We start from the raw sequence: 22306 nt of genomic DNA, 5'->3' as shown, positions 1-22306 counted from the left end.
AGAGTGACTGTTAATCACTGGTCCTGTGGAACAAGGCTTCCTTAGAGAACACTGCTTGACTTATACAACAAGATGTCTGTGCTCTAAAGGCACGATTGTGTGGCTATGGGAGCATCCTCTGTGAAATCACCAAGTCAGTGAGGAGAAAGGAAGAGAAGGAAAATGGAACACTTGCACGATGCTGACAGCAAGACAGACTTCCAATGTTTCAAGTCTCTTACTCACTTGAAGACCAGAGTGTTGGTCTTCTAAGACCAACAACCAATATGAGTTTAAACTTATGCTAGGTTGCATCTAGTACAAACTCTTAAGGATAATCTCTCAAGGAATAGATCATCCAGTGTAGCCAATGGAATATGCTTTATAGAGTGGCAGCACTGAACATGAGAAATAAAGACTATGAAAATGTCCCCCCTCTGCAGTACATCTGGGTACCCTAGAATGCTAGAAACCAAGTGAGGCTCACAGTAACCGAGAAGGTGATTTTTCAAGTACAATGAACTATGTGGCATTTAACCTCCAGTGGTGTCATGCTCCACTCCCCAGTTTAGTGCATGGACTACAAAGGGACAATCATATATCAGGGAAAGGACAACCTTAGAAATTGTTGTGTTGGACCAGGACCAAGGCGGGGTTACTGCATAGCTTTTCTCTGGAGCAGACATTACTTTTTGAATGGACCAATAGATCTATATAATTTCTGTCCTTGGATGAGAAAAAAATTTGTCCAAGTAATCTGCTGCTGAAAGCATGGACTGACCATGTTTTTTTGGTGGTTTCCCCGGTGGCAAACATACCACAGAATAAAATCACAATGAAATGAATATTGTGGAGATGATCTATACACTTCCCACATTATTTTGACAATCTAAAACCCACATTCATGGAGGGCAATGTACACACAGGCACACACACACACACACACACACACACAGAGTGTTCTGAGTACAACCAACACATGAAGACATGTATATCTTTCCCATTGACATTGAAGCTCTGTTCATATAGGAACATAGAGCTTAGAATTCTATATCCTCTGGTGTGTTGAAGCTACCTTCCAACAGAGCAACAGAGTCCTAGAACAAAACTAGGATAACTGTTGGTTCTATACAGTTAAACTTATTCCAATCCTTAGCGCACTATTACACAGAAAACCCTGGACACACTGCATGAAAGACAATAATTGTACTAAAAAATCCATTCAGAAAGTCTTTTAAAAAGTAAGATTTAAAACAACAATTTATTTCAAAGTAGAATTTCAAATTCATTTTATAGCAATGTCTGGTTAAGAAAAACCATATGATATATTTGAAAATAGGAAAATATGGCCATATGCAGAAATGTGCTAATAAAGCTCCACTTTTTTAAATGATAGCTTTAAAAGGAAATTATCATAACACCCATCATTTTAGTGTGAAACTTAACATTTGTGTGTTTAATTTGGAGAACCTGTAAAGTCTAGGATCATGAAAAGGGAGAATTAATTTCTAGAAAGAGTTTCAAGGGGGTAGGTGATATGGAGGGATACCTGGAAGGAAGGTCTGAGAGGAAGAGGAATGGTTAGGTAGGACAGAGGAGGGATAGCCCCAAGGATTTGTAAAAAGGAAAACTGTTATCTGTTATAGAATATGGACAATTATATCACAAAGGACCTGGTTGATTTTATCTAGATCACATGAGCCTGTTCTAATTCCATTGGCCTTCAATAACTCTGATAGAAAACTTTTTAGAATAATGATAATTTTTCTTTGTTGTCAAGCACCACCCTGTATCACTTAACCCATAGGAAGGTATTATGCTATGAAAAGATACAAAAAACATCTTGGCAGGCTGGGTGCTATGACGTGGATAGGAAATGGACTGCTGGAGCTGGATAAGCTATGGAGAGAAGAGTGCATGAGGGTGCAAACTATGCCAGGTGGAATTTGGACCACACTTGGAAGAAGTACCTCACTGGGGACATGTCTACTCAGTCTCCTGTCTGCCAGCAGCTGAGCATCTCTGCTCTATCATACAGCCCCTGACATGACACTTGGTCTCACCACAAGCAACCCTAGAATCAACAGAAACCAAGTGACTCTACATACTGAGCCTCTGAGAGAGCAAGGGAAAATAAGTCCTTCCTCCTAGCTTTTCACAGCAAAAGAAAGTGACTAACACTTTGTGATTCTTCTCAACATCCAAGCTCAGACAGCTCAGGTTGTTCATGCCCAAACTAAGAATAAAGCAGTGTATTTTCTTTAAAAAAAATAATAATATATGTTTACATGAACACACAAATGTTCATACAAAAGAGCATAATTTTGAGTTGCTCTACAGGGAATAGAATATCTCAGAAGCCATGGTTAGCCATATAAGCAAACAAATGAGTGCTAAGAGCTGAAGAGATGGCTCAGAGGATACGAACAATTGTTGCTTTTGCAGGGAAGCCGGTTTTGATTCCAAGAATCTAGATGGTGGCCTCACGTTCACCTGCAACTTTAGATCTGACCTGTCCTGTTACCTCTGAGTGTACCAGGTACTCACAGTGTGAATACACATCAACATATTTAGCAAAGGATTTATACTCAAAAGAAACATAAGGCTAAAATATTCTAGAAGCCCCGTATCTGTGAGTGCATGTGTATGTGGTATGTAAGTTTGCTCAATAGCTTGTGGTGTATCCATGCCTGTGTGAGGACCTGCCTGTGCCATGTTCATGGAGGCCACAAGAGAGCATCCACTATTCTGCTACATTGGTCACTTCTCTGATTTCTTCCCTTCAGCAGGGTCTCTCACTGAAGCTCAAGGTAGGCTGGAAAAGACTAAGTCAGAGCTGTGTTCTCGTCCCTACCAGAGATAGTGCTACGGTTATAAGCACACACATATATATCTGGTCTTTCTATGTGTGTCCTATTGATTCAGACTCAGGTCCTATCACTTGCATATCAAATGTTCTTCTTTCAAGACATTATCTGCATACAGCATGATGATGTCATGCATTTCTAATGTCAAACAGCACATATCCAGGGTGTGTGTAAATGGAAAAATAATTTGATTTTTAATATTCTTCATGCATTTTATAGAATTACAAAATGAATCATTAGCCACTTTATTTATAATAAACATGATTCTGGATGCTATAGTATTTCTGGGACATGCAGTATACTTTTAAGTTCGCTGGATTAGTTGTGTTGTTCTTTTCTTTTCTTTTCTTTTTTTTTAAGAAGAGGTCTCTGAGATTTACTGTGAGGTGAAAAATAAAAGGCAGAGAACAGCTGTCTATGCCATGTCCCTTTGTGAGCTCCTTTGTGTAATAACATGGTGAGTGAGAATTGATACCTTTATTTCCTTGAATACACTTTAAAAGTGTTGAGCAACACATTACAAATCTTAGTAATAGTGTCTAATTCTACTGTGATCCAGACTAAAAGGATTAGTAAGGGAGATATGGGAGATATTTCATTACATACCCTTTGGTGATTTGTTTGTTTGTTTTTGTTTTCATGTTTTTGAGTCAGAGTTTCTCTGTGGAGCCCTAGCTGTCCTGGTACTCACTCTGTAGACCAAGCTAGCACTGAACTTAGAAATCTACATGACTCTCCCCCCCACCCCCCCAAGTGCTGGGATTGAAGGCAGGCAACACCACTGCCTGGTCCCTTTTGGTGATTTTTAAATAAAATTATAAAAAAGAACCATTGTGCCCTCTCACCAGCATTTCTGAGCAGGAGTTTCAAAACTCTGCTAGCCACTGCTTACCACCTATGGTGAAGAGCTCTCACCAAGGTGAAGCCCATTGTTCTCCAAGGACACTAGCTGCCACCAGCCTCCAGCCTCCTGCAGAGCAAGCAGAACCAGTTCTGCAGACCTGTTTTCTGCCTTTGGAGGAAGTTGTCTTGCCTTGCCTATATATATTTGGAGACCTGCATTAAACTTTGAGCCTTGAACAGGAAGTTCGTCTTGGCTTCCTGTTTCTCTAGTCACCCTGCTCCCTATCCCCAGAGTTCCTTCCAGGGACCCTGGTAAACCATGGGACTGTAGCTGCAGGGAGCTTAAAACCATTTGTGGGCTGGAGGTGTGGCTTAGCTTGAGATCCAGCATGGTGACAAAATGTCTGGGATAATCAGCTTATCAGAGGAACTGTTTATTTAGGCACACAGGTTCGTGGGTTCCAGTCAAGTCAGTTGTTTTGTTTTTCTTTTCAAAGTATTTTGATAAAGGGGGTGGAGATAATTTAGGTACCATTTCCATGGACAGCTACTGCTTATCCTTATGCCTCTGAAAGAGGAAAATCAGAGAAACTTTCCATTTTTCTTTGTCCTTATGGATTTCTTGACCACTCTCTCCTATTCCCAAACACAGAGTTTAACACGACCACTGCTGGGACCCTCTCCCACTGACCCTGACTAAGAAGGGTCATTTTTATATAATTCACCTGCACTCTTGAGAGTCTACAGATCTGATCCATATATATCACCACAGGTGATGTACTTAGTATAGAACGTGGCTCCCCTAGACCTGCCTACATCAGGTGAAACCACACTGGCTCATCCAACATGGGCCTCAGCGTTCCTCTAGTTCATGTTATCCAAGGACAGCCAAAGTGACTTTTAAGTACACTTGCACATTTTAGTGTTGTTATTTCTATTGATGAGATAGATACATTAGCATTTTTCACTTATTAAAAATATGCTAAATCTTTTTACATTTTTATAAATGTACACAAGAAAATAGACTTCTACAGATAACTGAAGTACATCCTCAGTATTTACAGTACCTTTTTTTCTTGGTTTTCCTATTTCTTTGGAAGTAGTTTCAAGAACTGGAGGTTCCTCCGGAGTCTGGGAGGGACCTGGGTCCTTCTTGTAAAATCTTTCCAAGATAGAAAAAACTGGAAATACATTCACAATAGGGAGAGTTATGTTAGCTTTATGGGAGCAAAACAGAAAATTAATCATGCTTGTGTTTCCCATTTCCAGTTAATCATCAGAGTCAGAATGGTGCTTCAGGAAGGTCACCATATTTTGTGATTAAGCATTAAACAGACACCTCAGGCAATGTGCACCTTTGTGTGCCTATGACAATGTAAGAGGAGCAGCAGGACTTGAGTGTGTTATATGGGCAGGTACCAGATGGGATCCAGAGCCTTCTGAGAAACACAATGTTGTGCATACAATTCCTCTTTTCCTCATGCTTTCTCTCAATGTAAGTTTCAGAAGGACTTCCCAGGAGACTTTCAGGTTTAAAAGGTGCTAAACCATAAGGGAAAGCACATGTACAGCAGAAATGCTCTTTGTTGAATGCCAGATGTTTATCAGAAATGATGTGTGTTAAATACCATAGGAATTCACCTAGACCCTGGTGACTGAATTCAGAGTGAGCACTCCACTGGATGCAGGACAGAGAGCATGATTGGTGTTGAGTTTTCATTTTTTATTTTATTTTATTTACACGTCATGGAGAACATATGCCAGTGCCTTAGAGGAGCAGGGAAATAGAGAATATTATATGACCTCCTATTTCCCACCTTCGGCTACCATATTGTTTATATTCTTTTCATTGTGACCAAATTCTGATGGAAGCAGCCTCAGAGAGAGGGTTTCTATCTTTTAATCCCTGACTCAAAATTGGAATTTGATCCAAAAGGAGTAGAGATCCCTGGCCTTCCTTCTGCATCTTCAACCTGTCACCTGCCTACCAGTGAATGATTTGGATCACCAGGGATTATAGATTCCTGTATATTTCTCAGAAGTACTTAGACTCCAAATACTTTAAAATCAAGTTATCACATAAGAAGATTTAGGAAAAACAAAACTTCTCTTATATTGGCTAAACCTTGATTTCTTCAACATGACCAGGCAAAAAAAGGGGTCTGGCATTTTGATGGTATGTATGCATGTGGCTTTTTAGACCAAAAAACATCCTCAGCAACTCTGGACAACCCAGATAAAGTGCAGCTGGAAGGGCAGTGTGGGACATTAACTGGTACACTAAGTTTATGCAATACCTGCTCTACTCTGATTCATCAAACACCAGTTTCTAAAACCTCCTCTTCCAGAGGGCATTTGCCTCAAGGCCACACCCTATATGTGCTTTTTATTTTATTTTTTTTACATTTTTTTTAATTTATTGATATATTTATTTACATTTCAAAAGATTTCCCCTTTTCTGGACCCCCACTCCCCGAAAGTCCCATCAGTCCCCTTCCCTCCCCTTGTTTTCCCACCCAACCCTTCCCACTTCCCTGTTCTGATTTTGTTCTATACTGCTTCACTGAGTCTTTCCAGAACAAGGGGCCACTCCTCCGTTCTTCTTGTACCTCATTTGATGTGTGGATTATGTTTTGGGTATTGCAGTTTTCTAGGTTAATATCCACTTATTAGTGAGTGCATACCATGATTCATCTTTTGAGTCTGGGTTACCTCACTTAGTATGATGTTCTCCAGCTCCATCCATTTGCCTAAGAATTTCATGAATTCATTGTTTCTAATGGCTGAATAGTACTCCATTGTGTATATATACCACATTTTTTGCCACACCCTATATGTGCTTTTTGATATTTCCAGAATACCTCTAATCCAAGATTAGGCTTAAAATGCTTATGCAAGGCCACACCTTATATGTGCTTTTTGATATTTCCAGAATACCTCTAATCCAAGATTAGGCTTAAAGTGCTTATGCAAACAAACAAACAAACAAACAAAAAAGCAGATGGCTTTGAATTTCTGATTCTCTTCACTCTAGTTCGGGAGAACTGGGTTCACACAAATGTGCCTACATGGGTGAATATTGTAGTCAGTGGCATCAAAACTAGGACCTCTTACATGCTAGGAATGCAATAAACCCACTGGAATATACATCCTGCGATATTAGCTCTATGTGACAAACCCTTTTCATGTCAAAGGCCTGACTGTGAAGGCACTTTAACACACAGAGCATCCCAGCCAAACTCTGTCTATATAACTCATAGCTGCCTATATTGTTCCACTGAGTGTTCATACTCACCAGCAGACAGTAGGAAGACTGACCACCAGGGATAGAAGTAATAGTGGAACTTAAATTTAAGATCACATTTAAAGATATCTCTCTCTCTCTCTCTCTCTCTCTCTCTTACTCTCTCTCACTCTCTCTCTTACTCTCTCTCTCTCTCTCTCTAAGTCAAAAAGAATAATAAAGCACCTGTCAATAATCAAGGGCTGACCGAAGCTCTTAGTAGACATTGTCCATAAATTGCCCATAATGTCAATCTTTGGGATCATGTTGATGTTGTCTAATCTGTTAAGCCTTTTCACCAGTTCTAACTGTAATGAGCCATTTCTATTCTAAGTCCACTTATCAAACACACTCAACCTACTTTTTTAATGCAGTGTCTTCCTATAGTCAAACTCTCTAAATCTAATCAAGCATGTGGACTTTTCTTTCTTCCATATGTGTAAATGTCTTGGAGATAAAGAGCACAGGCCAGGCTTCTGCTGACTGTTGGTGTTTGTCAGTGTATGGGATCCACTAGGTTGGGTTACTGCACACAGATGCTAGGAAGCTGGAACACTCTCACAGGGATTGCTGAGCCCTTAATGAAGTAAAAAGTTTTTCTTGTGCTCAATGGCTATAGAGGCAGATGACCTATCTCTACACTTTGTGTTATGAATCTCCTGAGAACTACACAAAGAAATAAATGTATCACATATCGGTATGGTGAGGTTAAAACACATTTTTTGGTAGATAAAATATGTATCATCCTTTTTGAATTGATAATTTTGTGACTGGAAAGTAGATTGTGTAATGGGGATAACTGTCTTGGGGGGGGGGAACTATGTAGTCATGGCTTGATGCACAAAATTCCCCTGAACTAAAGGCATTAGAGTTGAATGCAGTTATTGTAGACACAGAGCCATGCCTGGGTACTTAGGATATTACTTTTCCCCCTTTAAACACCCATGTTTTACTCCCAATAGAAATCTTAGGTCACATTAGTGTACCAGACAAAAAACAATTAGTATTTACACAATTCTTATCTAAAATGTATGTTGAGAAAGAAATTCCATAATACATACAGTTTTTGAATCGTCTGGGCTCAACCTATATTTAAAGGAAAGAAAATACTTTGAGGTTCAAGTCATGCTGAGTTGTGTCTGCATAGTTCCTTGGTAACCCTGTGACACAGCAGGGTGTAAAGTAGAATAGGAAAAAGACATGAAAAAAACTTTTATAATACTTTATATGATGTCATGGAAAACCCTAGCTAGGCACTTTGTGGCCAAAACTAATATGTTGCACATTTATGTTGACTCAAGGTAAGATCAGAGCACCTTTGTGTGGCAGACCAACTTAATAACCTGTTTTGTGAAATTAATCCCTCTATGGGGGCTCCAATTATTTGCATGATGCCCATGATGTAAATGTATTATACCCTCAATATTCATATATTCAAAGCATGAAGCCTCCCACTACATAATTTTGGGGAACAACTCAAACTCAATCTAGATGACAGACTCAAGAAACAAGTAGGAGACAAACCTTCAGGAAAAACATACATTTTTATAGATGATATGCCTCTTAACTTTTGAATAAATATTACATACCATTTAACTAGTGAGGGACATGTTTATTCAGATAAAAAGGTTTCTGAACACAAACTCTGTTACCTGACACTAGAAGATTTATACTCTATTCAGTCAGGGGCATGCTCATAAAATTTTATTTCTTCCTCTTCCCTAAGCTAAATCTCAAATACCCACAATGTCACTGTTCAGTTTTGTTGTTCTAATGGGAATTTGACAGAAAGAAACATAAGATCACCAAGGGAACTTTTCTATCTTAAAGAAAAGAAAGGCCTTCTTACCTTCGTCATAGACTCTGATGTCTTTTCTTCAACTACTGAAGATGAGGCAGAATTCTCTGGTAAGACTAGGGGAAAAGACACTGACAGTTAGCTCGGGGTACTCTTTATGACTTTTGCAGCATCTTTGCCTGGTGTAGATAAAAGTACAAGAACTTAACACATGTGACTAGACCTAATGAACATGATGGCTGGGCTGCTGCTGAACTGCTTTCCCTTGAAGCTAAATTAAAGCAAAGAAAGACAAAGAGACATAGGAGTAACAGAGCTGCTACATTTCCAGAGAGTAGTAACCCAGAGCAGAAATAATCTGTCTTTGATGTATAAGAGGAAATACAAGTCTTCACATGTATTACATTCGCAGGCACATGGGGAAGTTAGAGGACAAACTTTGGGATCTCAACATAACCCCTACATGTCAAAATGCTCAGGGAACATTTTGGAAGATTAGTGGAAAGGTTATACAAGATGGAGGGACAGGACATATGCTGCTGGATAGTGATTTCTAGAAATGAAAGAGATGATAAACACAAGAAATCTCAATACAGTTGTTCAAAGAGTGCCTGCATCATGCCAGTGTCTATTGACCTACCACCAGAGATCAAATGCTATAGGCAAACAATGATTATAGAGAAAGAGGAGAGGAGAGGAGAGGAGACGGGGAGAAGAGAGGAGTGTGGAAGAGGGGAAGACGGGGAGAGGGGGAGAGGGGAGGAGAGGGAAAGAGGGGAGAGGGGGAGGAAAAGGGCGGAAGACAGAGGGAGTAGGAGAGGGGAGAGGGGGAGAGGAGAAGAGAGAGGGAGAGAATCAGTTTTCTCTGGGGTGAACACTCCTCATATCTTGATTTCAAATTAGCAGCACTAAACATGTAAACTTAAGAGCAACAATACATGGACTTAAGTGTTCATGTAACAATAATAGATATCATAGAAGAGTTCTTTTATTTGAAGGGAGAGCATGGGATATTTGGACTAGGGAGAATGGAGGATAGAATAATATAAAGCAGTCAGATTAAATTCTCTAAGAAAAAAAAGTGTGAATTAAGACAATCCTACTTTTTCAGGACTCCTCCTCTTCCTTCCTTCAATGAAGGTCTCTTGAGGATGCTAGAACTATACTAGAATCCAGCAAAACCTAGAATCCCCCATTATCTTGCCCTGCCTGTGCTGGGGTTACAGGTGTGCGCAGAAATCCCCCCTTTTTAAATGTGTTCTGGGGATTCGAACTAAGGTACTAGTGTGCACAGCAAGTGTTTTTACCTATGGGGCCATCTGCACATCCAGTAGTTTGTACACAACTATATAAAAGTGAAGGTTTGTATTCCATTAAATTATTCCTCAAATGTAAAGAATGATACAATCTTGGAAAATGTGACTAAAAAGAGGTAAATTGTAATAATTCATCAAATGTGGAGCACATTTTATGGAAGTATATTGCAAAATTGGTAATCTAAATGTCTTTTATTTGTATATACAGATGCAGTTTTCTGGTCTTTATAACATTACTTCTTTGTGATGTGCATATCTACAAGCCCCCCTCTCCTTTGGACCATTTGTAATGTGACTCTGCCACAAATTTCCATTTATATAACTTCCCTATGGTCATGGTTTATACGCTTATATTACACTGAAAAATTAATTACTTCTTTATGCTGTTTCTTTCATGGGATTCTATAATAACAACTGCAAAAATTATTTAGATAGGGCACAATTAAAATGTAGTGCTACTCACTGAACCTGAAACTCTGGATGTTTGTAGTATCACAGCCTGAAAGGAGTGACTATTCCAGGGAAAACTGTATACAAACAACACAAGGACACGCAAGGCACAAGCACCCCAGGCACTATGACCACTGTGCACCTGTAAGAGGTAAAGCACATAAACCAGCCCTTTCCCCATCTTTAATGGGATCTGTTCCTCATTCTTATCTCAACACAGGGGTAATGTGACCACTTCTGGGGACTTTGCCACTTGAACAAGATGAGAAATTCTGTTACCTGGTTTGACTTCAACCTTCAATCATGAGTCATTGGACATTTACCCAGAAAAGAAACCACATTCATATGGTCACTTGATATTTGACAAAGAAGCTAAAAATATCCAGTGGAAAAAAGACAGTTTTAACAAATGGTGCTGGATCAACTGGAGGTCTGCATGCAAAAAAAATGCAAATTGACCCATTCTTTTCTCCTTGAACAAAGCTCAAGTCCTAGCAGATCAAGGATCTACATATAAAACCAGACACACTGAAGCTTATAGAGGAGAAAGTGGGGATTAATCTTGAACACATGGGAACAGGACAAAAGTTCCTGAACAGAGCACCAATGGCTTATGCTCTAAGAACAAGGATTGACAAATGGGACCTCATAAAACTGAAAAGCTTCTGTAAGGCAAAGAAAACAGTCAATAGGACAAAACAGATCTTTACTAACCCTACATCAGATAGAGGGCTAATATTCAATATATGCAAAGAACTCAAGAAGGTAGTCTCCAGAGAATCAGATAGCCCTATTAAAAAATGGGGTACAGAACTAAACAGGAAATTCTCAACTGAGGAAACTCAAATGCCTCTAAAGCTCCTAAGGAAATGTTCAGCATCCTTAGTTATGAGGGAAATGCAAATCAAAACAACACTGAGATTCCACCTCACACCAGTCAGAATGGCTAAAATGAAAAACTCAGGGGACAGTAGATGTTGGAGAGGATGTGGAGGAAAAGGTAGACTTCTTCATTGTTGGGAGGATTGCAAGCTGGTAAAACCACTCTGGAAATCAGATTGGGGATTCCTCAGAAAATTAAACATAGTAGTACATGAGGACCCAGCTATACGACTTCTGGGCATATACCCAGAAGATGCTCCTACATATAATAAGGACACATGGCCGACTATGTTCTTAGCTGCCTTATTTATAATAGCCAGAAGCTGAAAAGAACCCAGATTTCCTTCAACAGAGGAATGGATACAGAAACTGTGGTATATATACACAATGGAGTACAATCAGCTATTAAAAACAATGAATTCATGAAATTCTTAGGCAAATGTATGGAACTAGAAAGTGTCATCCTGATCGAAGTAACTTAATCTCAATAGAACACACTAATAGTGTGTTTTGGACCAACATCCACTTATTAGTAAGTACATACTATGTACTCAGGGAAGCTCAAAATAAACAAGTTACAAGGCACCCAGCACAGGAAGCGCAAGAAGAAGGAGGACTTAAGTGAGGATGCTTTAGTTCCTCTGAGAAAGGGAACAAAATACTCACAGGAACAATAAGGGAGAAAATGTGTGGAGCAGAGACTGAAGTAAAGGACACCCGGAGACTGTACTACCTGGGGATATATCCTGTAAACAGTCACCAAAACCCAACAATACTATGGAGAACAAGAAGTGTAAACCAAAAGGAGCATGCCATGGTTGTCTTCAAAGGGGTCCTGCCAGAGCTTTACAAATAGAAAGGCAAATGCTAGCAGCCAACTATTGGACAGGGTGTGGGGTCTCCAATGGAGGAGCTGGTGGGTGGTCTGGAGGAGCTGAAGGGGTTTACAGCACCATGGGAAGAACAATGATCTCAGCCACCCAGATGCCCCAGGATTCCCAGGGACTAAACTGTCAAACAAGGGGTACACATGGATTCAGCCAAAAATGGGGCAGAGGAAGGCCTTGTTGAGCATCAGTGGGAAGAGTGGTCCTTGGTCAGGCATAGGCTCAATAGAGGTCCCAACAAAGGGAAATCGAGTAAGAGAGGTTAGAGTGGGTCAGGTGGAGGTGCACATACGTGGAGGCAGGGGGTGGGAGGAGTGATTGGGGGTCTTTCGGGAGCAGGGGAAATCTGGAAAGGTTTTACCATTGGCAACGTAAATAAAGACAATATTCATTAATAAAAAAAGAAAGATCTGCTATAATCAATTTACATCATCCATGTATGAGAGAAGGTATTAGATGGCAGTTTTCCCAATTCCTGTCTATACCAGGGGAAACTCTACCAACTCATGTAAGATTAGTGAAAGTTTTACACTGGTTCATACTATTGAATGAAAGACCAAACATTGAATCCATTTTAAAGCTCTGCAGTTGTATTTCAATTACAGACATAGATATACTGGCATTGAGCTGGACAGTGGTGGCATAAACATTTAATCCCAGCACTTGAGAGGCACAAGCAGGTGGATTTCTGAATTCAAGACCAGGCTGGTCTACAGAGAGAGTTCCAGAACAGCCAGGGCTACACAGAAAAACCCTGTATCAAAAAACAAAGAGAGAGAGAGAGAGAGAGAGAGAGAGATCAACACTGTCTACATAGGAAAAAATAGCCTGAAAGGTATCTATAAATTGAGATATGAAACAACATAATTATCAGCCACTATACAGAATTAGACAAGAGTTCCCACAATACCTTTCTCTTTCTTCACAGTTGTTTCAGGTGAAGCACCACTAAAGGCTTGCATTCCTACTCCATACTGGGGCCCCATGGCTTGCTTCTGCTCAATTCTCTTTAATAAATCCGAAACTGGGATTGAAGTGAAAAGAGAAAGTCGTGTCAACTTCTTGGCAGAAAAAGAGAGGAAACTAACAACTCTGAATATTTGTGCATTTGATCTGACTGCTTGTTCTAGGTACAGTCATCAGTGAGACTGGTGCTTCAGGAGGATCAATGCATGTATTGTACAATCAGTTAGGCACTGAATGCACATCACAGGAATCACAGATAAAGCCTAAATATAGATGGATATGAAAACACAGAAGGAAAAGCCACATGTCTGAGCATGCCATATGGGTGGATGCTCAATGGACACCACTCTATCCCTTCCTAGAGCCATATGGACACAGGGACACACATGCAATGCCTTCACCCTCCAACTCTCCACTATGACTTGAAGCCTTTCTTCTTAGTTGGTTGAGAAGGACTTCCCATAAGACTCACTAGGCTAGAACAAAGCAACGGCATTGCTGGAGTGCCCTGCAATGTCTGTGACATGCCAGAAGACCTCAGCTACATAGGAGTAATCGTACCCCAAGCCAGGAATATATTTATTCCACAACACTGTAGAACACTTGTTTACTCTTCTTTCTCTGCCCAGCTTCATAGATTACATCTCATGGACAATGTATGGTATTGCCTTAATGGGATGCAGGGAGGTAAGAAGCTGTGAAACCCTCTCACTTTTCACCTAAGGTTACAAAGACAGCTGCATTCATGCCTCAGTGAACATCTTCCCAGACAGAAACAACTGAAGATATACATACTCTACCTTTCAACCCAAAGGAAGCTGTGTGATTCCTGGATTAGTAAGTAGGGCCTTCCTCAACCATCCTCACACAGTGATCTGCCTCTCAGTGACTGAGTCTTATCACTGGGGAACAAACTTGGGAGGTACCAATCATTGCAGATGTCCCAGTGATGACTCATACTCCAAGTCAGTCCAACCCAGTTCTCAAATGAAGGTGTGAAAAAAGAGAGGTCTGGCCACAGCTAGATAAACAAACCCTCAACTGGAAGGGATTGGAAAGGCAGCTTGGTATCATTGTAGGTGACAAATGCTCCCTGACTCTGTGTGGATAGCCTGAACTAAGTCCATTTAAGAGATTGGTAGAGTCTCCACCTGTTTGTGTGCATACAAGATTCTGTTTACTCATTCCTCATAAAAGTTCTGTTTCCACAAAGTCCTCCATACACACAGCCAGCAGAGACAAGTGACAGAGCCTCACTTCCCCTCTTCTTCCTTTCTGTTTTTCAGAGACGTTTTCCCTATACCAGGGTGGTCTGAATGTCACTATGTAGACATAGATGACTTTGAACTTAAAAATTTCCTGTTTGCACCTCTGAAGGTCTGGTTTATAAAATTGCCACATCACAGTACATTTTATGCATAATAGATGATCAAACTCATGTTTTAGAAATGGTACACCAAAAACTGAACAATGGCTTCCAACTGAGCCACAGGCACCCTCCAAAACTAGCTTTTCTTTAACAAAGCTCTCTGGAGCACAGGTCATGTAACATATAACATAAAAACTAGGTAATATGTAACCAAGCTCAGCATGTTCACAATAATGATGCCTTCTTCCTCCTAACTGCTGCCTACAGAGAACCACTGAATGCTCACATTCTCAGCAGTATGGGGTCTGACCACCTTGAAAGAAGTCCTCCTGGATCTCAGAGTCTAGCTCACACTGCAGAGCCTGATGCCAGGGGCTAAAGAGATCAGTCAGCGGTTAATATTCCCTGATGCTTCTGTATAGGACATAGGTCTTTCTCTTTCTAGCATGCAAAAATCAGCTAGAGATACAACTGTCTGTAATTTCAGTTTTAAGGAACCCAACAGGCAATTTGAGGCTACACAGGAACCGTAGATGCAAGTGCTACACATATGTTCACAAAGGTAAACACTCATATACCTAAAGTAAGCAATTTGTCTTTTAAATCCATTTCTAAAAATCCAAGTCAGCACAGATGCCTACCAGGCCAAGCCTGGAGCTCCTGAGGACACTGTCCACATGGTGAGTGGCAATTTGTGCTCACACGAATGTTGTCTACATGCAAATCTTTTCGTTATTTTTTATGTGTAGTACTTTTATTGTTGTTCTATTAAATATCTTGAATTCACAGGAGAGTGGGTGGGGTTTTTTTTTTTTTTTTGATTTTTTTGTTTTGTTTTGTTTCTGTTTTTTGTCTTTTTTTTTTTTTTTTTTTTTTTTTTTTGAGACAGGGTTTCTCTGTATAGCCCTGGCTGTCCTGGAATTCACTCTGTAGACCAGGATGACCTCGAACTCAAATATTCACCTGCCTCTGTCTCCCAGGGGCTGGGATTAGAGATGTGGGCCACCACTACCCAGGCAGCACAGTGTTTTTAATTTTTAATTTTTCATGCTTTCATTGAAAATAGATTCTTTTCTAGTAACATATCCTAATTATACTTTCTTTTCTCTCCTCCCTCCAGTTCCTCACTGTCACAGTCCCTTCTGGATCCACTCCCTTTTCTGACTCTCATAACAAAAAATTAATAACATGCTTCTAAGAGATAACAACAAAATGTGACAAAATAAACCAAATAATATCATTTAAACCAAATATAAGTTATGTTGATAATATAATATCAAAATAAGCCAAAAATATCATACTCACTTATTTCTTTTAAAACTATCAATTTCTTTTTTTGATATAACAGTTACATCCTATATCCCATGTCTGTTTCTCACTACAAACCATCAAACCATATGCCAATGTACCTCTCCTTGTCTTCTTCCAAATAATGACTACTGTTTGCATTACTGATACTACATCCGTTTATGAGTATGTGTGTTTCTGTTCCTAATTACATAAATGGAGCATCCTGAGTCTGCCAAAGGTTATTCTTGTGTATTGTATGTATGTTTTCATAGCTGAGGATTTGGTATTGCATAAACAATGGTGTGCTCTTTCCTAAGGAGAAAGAGTTTCCCATTTTTTTCATTCTCACTGAATTGACCCATGTATGTTAAAAGCCTGTGTGAAAATCACACAACCCTTCTCCTTATGTGGTGCCGGGCTCCCATTCTCAGAATCTGTGATCTGACTAGAGGCATGTGGGCTTTTCTACCTCTCATGCTTGTGAATGTCTGCTGCCAAAGAGGAGCAAAGCCCTGAGCTTTTGCCCACTGTGGTAGTCATGGCTGTTTCTGGGGTCTCTGTGATTCTGATCTACCAAAGGCAGATGCTGGAGAGATAGAATATAGGCATCACTAAGTCCTTGCTCCACAGAGTGTCTTGATCTGCATGGATAATCTCATCACTCGTCTCTATGCCCTGGTTCATTCTTCACTAGAGCACCACCATACAGAAATGAACGCACAACATGTGATGAAGTATAAACTCATACTTTGTAGGTAACATATGTATCCTATTATGGTAATTCAAGAGGTTCTCACTGGAGATTAGAGTGTATAATCTGATGCCTATCATGGATAAAAATGGGTTTAGATGCAACCAAGTATGCACCATTCCAAACTAAGTCCAGGGATCATACCTGGATCCTATGAGTCTAAACAAATGGCCTCACCCTATTTTTTTAAGTTAGGAAACTACTGTTTTTAAAAACAAATTCCAAATTCTTCCCAAGAGGTAGCTTAGATTATAGTGTTGCATTCAAATATAAGTATACTCAATATTTACACAATTTGTTTCTAAAATGTGTCTTAACAGACTTGGAAATACATACTGCGTTGCTGTTCTCTAGCTTCCTCCTGAAATTTAAAGGAGAGAAAAGAGTATGCAGTGTAGGTCACACTAGTTTCTGTTTGCATGGGTCTTTGAAAAACCTATCAACTTGTCTTAAATGCCAATCAACATAGGTAAGTATTTTCAAGTGAAAGATTATGTGTTAGCACATTCTGTGGTGGTGTCACAGAAAACTGGAATTTCTTAGTCATGTCACTTTCCACTTTTCCTATGTCAAAATCACATTAACTAGAACTCTCTGTCTGTCCTCTACCCAGTGTTCTCTAAGTCACACTGCAACATGCTTCATCATCGTTAGAACTCAACTGTGGAATGAAATCCTTCTGCAATATGGTCTCACTTATTTATACTACTGCTCATGTGTTAAGTCTTACCACTCAGCATCCCCACATGGACTTATGACACTTCCTCCACAATGACTTTTGTGGAACATACTGCATCTAAGTCAAAAGACCCTGACACACTTGTCAACTTCTAAGGGGAATTTATAAAGTTTTCCCAAAGAGGAACCTATTTCTCCAGAATAAAAGGTCCCATCACACAGGCTGTGATACTTGATACTGGGTGCTTTGGTGCTCTTGTACTTGGTGCTTGGAATTGTACTACTTGGTCAAGACCCAGCTAGTACAATTCCACTTTTTCCCTGCTTAGGCTAAGTCTCTTTAAGACCTAAGATAACTCTGCTCAACATTGTTGCTAAAATGGGATTTTGACTGAAAAATAAAATCGCCAAAGTAACATTTCTACTATGATAAAGAAAGGTCTTCTTACCGATTCCAAAGTCTTTGAGGTACTTTTATTGACATTTGGTGCAAGTGTCGTGTCAGAAATCTCCGGTATGTCTAGGAAACAGAAAGTGACAGATCACAGTGCTGCTTAAAACTTATGCAGTATCCTTGTTTGGTGTGGGTAAAAATGTGTTGACTTAAAAATGTGTGTGACTAGACCTAATGAGCCAGTTGCTTAGGTTGCTGCTAGCTTGTCTTTTCTTGAAGACAAATTAAAGAAAGACCTGGAGAGATATGAGTAACAGAAATGCTACATTTCAAGACAGGGGGAACCCAAAGTAGCATACGAATCCATCTTTGATTGTGTATTATTAAATGAAGTTTTCACATGTATTTTGTTTAGTATGCTACTTTTGTGTTTCAGAGAACAACTTATAGGATCTGTTTCTGTGCTTTTCTCATATATGTTCTGGAGACTTCAATTTCAGGCCATTGGGCTTGGTGGAGTCAGCCATTTCCTTGGGAAAAACAACTCCCCTTCCTAAGTGTGACCTAGGACACTCACATTACCCTGGGCAACTCTGCCCATCCATTCAGACCATGTCGATCCAGAGACAGGAGGAGTCTACAGTCTTGGGCTGTCTTGTTTGCTCTCATCTAGGACCCTTAGCCCATCTCACTTCTCAGCTCAGACACAAGTAATAGCCAGATCCGTTTGCTTTCTGGAATAGTCTGAAATGAGACTTGACTCACGTCTCTGAATCCACAAATTCCTCAAGACCCAGGTAGAAGTTGGATCTGATATTTATTTTGGTAAATCTGACTCCATTTGCCCTGCTGCCTACCCCCAGACTCAGGCCAGGGATTATATGCATTCAGTCATATATGCATTCTGACTTATTGAAGCTAACCCAGAACCTTCACCTAAGTGTATAGAAATAGAAAAACTAAAATTATCCCTATTATAAGGTGATGTTTTGTTTAAGTATAGATATCCAAAACCCCAAGAGTAATAAGCAACACTTTCAGCAAAGTTCTAGAATACAAATTCAACCAGAGATCAGGTGTCTCCTCACTAGATAGATCAGAGGCTCTGATATCTTGATTACTGCCAAATGTCAGTTCTGGTTGAGAAGCATAGGTTGGAAATGAGATCTAAATTAACACTAGGCCTTTACTTAGCAGGACATTGCAGGTATAGTATTTCTCTCAGAGTACTATACCAGTTCTATTGCCATTTTGTTAATCCAACAACTCTACTATGTTGGTACCACAAGAAGCAAGAGTTAGCAGTGAACAGAAGATCATGTATGAGCTGCTTTAAGTCCTGAAAATGACAGGAAGGGGCTCTGTTCCTCTAGTATCATTGATTAAGCCTACACTGCTAGATTATTACCTATGGTATCCTGTGAACCCAGGAAAAAACATGGTACCTCTTCAAACAGATGGCCTCTGTCCAGGTTAGTACACAAACTGAAGACAATACTTGATGGGTATTGTCATGGTTAATCTCAGATGTCAAATAGATGATATTCAGATACTGGACAGGCAAGTATTAGATTATAGCATTAGGTTTAGCTGAAGTGGCAAACCAAACAAATTCTGCACGACGTTATTGCTTAGGAGAGGATTATGACTATATAAAAAGAAGGAAGAGGGCTGAAAACAAGCATTCATTCTTCTGATTTTTGTTTGTTTGTTTGTTTTGGACTGGGTAATAGTTTAACTCTGTTACAAATACCTGCCTCTGGGTATAGCTTTACCCTGTTTATGGTCTATACCCTTAAATTTCATTGAAAACCAAGCCATTTCTTCTTTAGGTTGTTTTCGTTATAATATTTTTGCCACAACTGGGAAAATAGGTTAGGCAGATAGTAAAAGTAGCTACTGTGAGCAAAAGCTTGTACATTAGACAGTAGCACTGGCTGAAAAGAGCAAGTGTCTTAGGAAAGAGCATCTTCAAATAACAAATCACACTTACAGACTTCCAACGCTACCATTTTCCTTACCTTTACTGATATCTTTACCACATTCTTACTTTCTCTAATACCAATGTGTAACATGACCATTCTTAGGAACCTAGCTACTAAGATCAGAGCAGAACTTCTGGTACTTCACTTGAATTTTACTCTCAATCAATCATGAGACATTCAAGAATTGCTATGCCAAGTAACTGTGAGAGAAAGTGTGAGAGAGTGTTTCAACCATTCCTGTCTATACCACAGGGAGCCTCAGGGACTCACAGAAGATAAGCCTCAGCTTTCTACCAGTTCAAGCCATTGAATTAGCATGCAAGGTGATGTAAATTCATTTAAAAATCTGGGGTATACATCTATGGGACACAATGAAAGCAGTGCTAAGAGGAAAACTCATAGCCCTGAGTGCCTCCAAAAAGGAAATGGAGAGAGCATACACTAACAGCTTAATGACACACCTGAAATCCCTGGAACAAAAAGAAGCTATTTCACCCAGGAGGAGTAGAAGGCAGGAAATCATTAAACTCAGGGCTGACATCAATCAAGTAGAAACAAAGAGAACCATACAAAGAATCAACAAAACCATGAGCTGGTTCTTTGAGAAAAACAAGATAGATAAACCCTTAGCCAGACTAACCAAAGGACACAGAGACAGTATCCAGATTAACAAACTTAGAAATGAAAAGGGAGATATAACAACAGAAACTGAGGAAATTCGAAAAATCATTAGATCCTACTACAAAAGCCTATACTCAACACAACTGGAGAATCTGGAGGAAATGGACAGTTTCCTTGACAGATATCCGACACCAAAACTAAATCAGGATCAAATAGATCAACTAAAGAGACCCATAACACCTGAAGAAATAAAAAGGGTCATAGAAAGTCTCCCAACCAAAAAAAGCACGGGACCAGATGGCTTCAGTGCAGAGTTTTATCAGACCTTCATAGAAGACCTAACACCAATACTCTTCAAACTATTCCACAAAATAGAAACAGAAGGAACTCTACCCAACTCATTCTATGAAGCCACAATTACGGTGATACCAAAACCACACAAAGATCCAACAAAGAAAGAGAACTTCAGGCCAATTTCTCTTATGAATATTGATTCAAAAATACTTAATAAAATTCTTGCCAACCGAATCCAAGAACACATCAAAACGATCATCCACCATGATGAAGTAGGCTTCATCCCAGGGATGCAGGGATGATTCAATATAAGGAAATCCATTAATGCTATCCACTACATAAACAAACTCAAAGAAAAAAACCATATGATCATTAGATGCAGAAAAAGCATTTGAGAAAATCCAGCATCCTTTCATGCTAAAAGTATTGGAAAGAACAGGAATTCAAGGCCCATACCTAAACATCCTTAAAGCAATATACAGCAAACCGGTAGCCAACATCAAACTAAATGGAGTTTGAATCAATCCCACTAAAATCAGGGACTAGACAAGGCTGTCCTCTCTCTCCATATCTTTTCAATATAGTACTTGAAGTTCTAGCTAGAGCAATTAGACAATGTAAGGAGGTCAAGGGGATACAAATTGGAAAGGAAGAAGTCAAATTATCACTATTTTCATATGACATGATAGTCTACTTAAGTGACCCGAAAACCTCCACCAGAGAACTCCTACAGCTGATAAACAACTTCAGCAAAATGGCTGGTTATAAAATCAACTCAAGCAAATCAGTTGCCTTCCTATACTCAAAGGATAAGCAGGCTGAGAAAGAAGTTAGGGAAATGACACCCTTCAAAATAGCCACAAACAATATAAAGTATCTTGGTGTGACTCTAACCAAACAAGTGAAAGATCTATATGACAAGAACTTCAGGTCTCTGAAGAAGGAAATCGAGGAAGACCTCAGAAAATGGAAAAATCTGCCATGCTCGTGGATCAGCAGGATTAATATAGTTAAAATGGCCATCATGCCAAAAGCGATCTACAGATTCAATGCAATCCCCATCAAAGTCCCAACTCAGTTCTTCACAGAGTTAGAAAAAGCAATTCTCAAATTCATCTGGAATAACAAAAAACCCAGGATAGCTAAAACTATTCTCAACAACAAAAGAAATTGTGGGGGAATCAGTATCCCTGACTTCAAGCAATACTACAGAGCAATAGTGTTAAAAACTGCATGGTATTGGCACAGTGACAGACAAGTGGACCAATGGAATAGAATTGAGATACAGAAATGAATCCACACACCTATGGTCACTTGATCTTCGACAAAGGAGCCAAAAACATCCAGTGGAAAAAAGATAGCCTTTTCAACAAATGGTGCTGGATCAATTGGAGGTCAGCATGCAGAAGAATGTGAATTGATCCATTCTTATCTCCAAGTACTAAACTTCACTCCAAGTAGATCAAGGACCTCCATGTAAAGCCAGACCCACTGAAACTAATAGAAAAGAAACTGGGGAAGACCCTTGAGGACATTGGCACAGGGGGAAAGTTCCTGAACAGATCACCAATAGCTTATGCTCTAAGATCAAGAATTGACAAATGGGACCTCATAAAATTACAAAGTTTCTGTAAGGCAAAGGACACTGTTAAA

The 22306-nt window shown here is 39.6% G+C and overlaps 2 protein-coding genes across 2 annotated transcripts in view; both read right to left on the bottom strand.

Moving 5' to 3' along the window:
• LOC127689388 (zinc finger protein 39-like) overlaps positions 1 to 22306 on the bottom strand; it is a 236606-nt gene that overhangs the window by 138321 nt on the left and 75979 nt on the right. The window lies entirely within an intron of this gene.
• LOC127689387 (uncharacterized) overlaps positions 1 to 22306 on the bottom strand; it is a 488686-nt gene that overhangs the window by 464632 nt on the left and 1748 nt on the right. The window contains exons 2-6 of the mRNA XM_052189037.1: positions 17809 to 17879; positions 13216 to 13329; positions 8822 to 8886; positions 8034 to 8058; positions 4757 to 4870 (exon numbers count right to left, since the gene is read on the bottom strand). Coding sequence (XP_052044997.1) covers positions 4757 to 4870; positions 8034 to 8058; positions 8822 to 8886; positions 13216 to 13291 — 280 coding nt within the window. The 5' untranslated portion in view covers positions 13292 to 13329; positions 17809 to 17879. The remainder of the gene's footprint in view (positions 1 to 4756; positions 4871 to 8033; positions 8059 to 8821; positions 8887 to 13215; positions 13330 to 17808; positions 17880 to 22306) is intronic.

Source organism: Apodemus sylvaticus, chromosome 7 (assembly GCF_947179515.1).
Source record: "Apodemus sylvaticus chromosome 7, mApoSyl1.1, whole genome shotgun sequence".
Lineage (NCBI taxonomy): Eukaryota > Metazoa > Chordata > Mammalia > Rodentia > Muridae > Apodemus > Apodemus sylvaticus.
The sequence above is the reverse complement of the archived record's forward strand: the minus strand, read 5'-3'. Positions and strand labels throughout refer to the sequence as shown.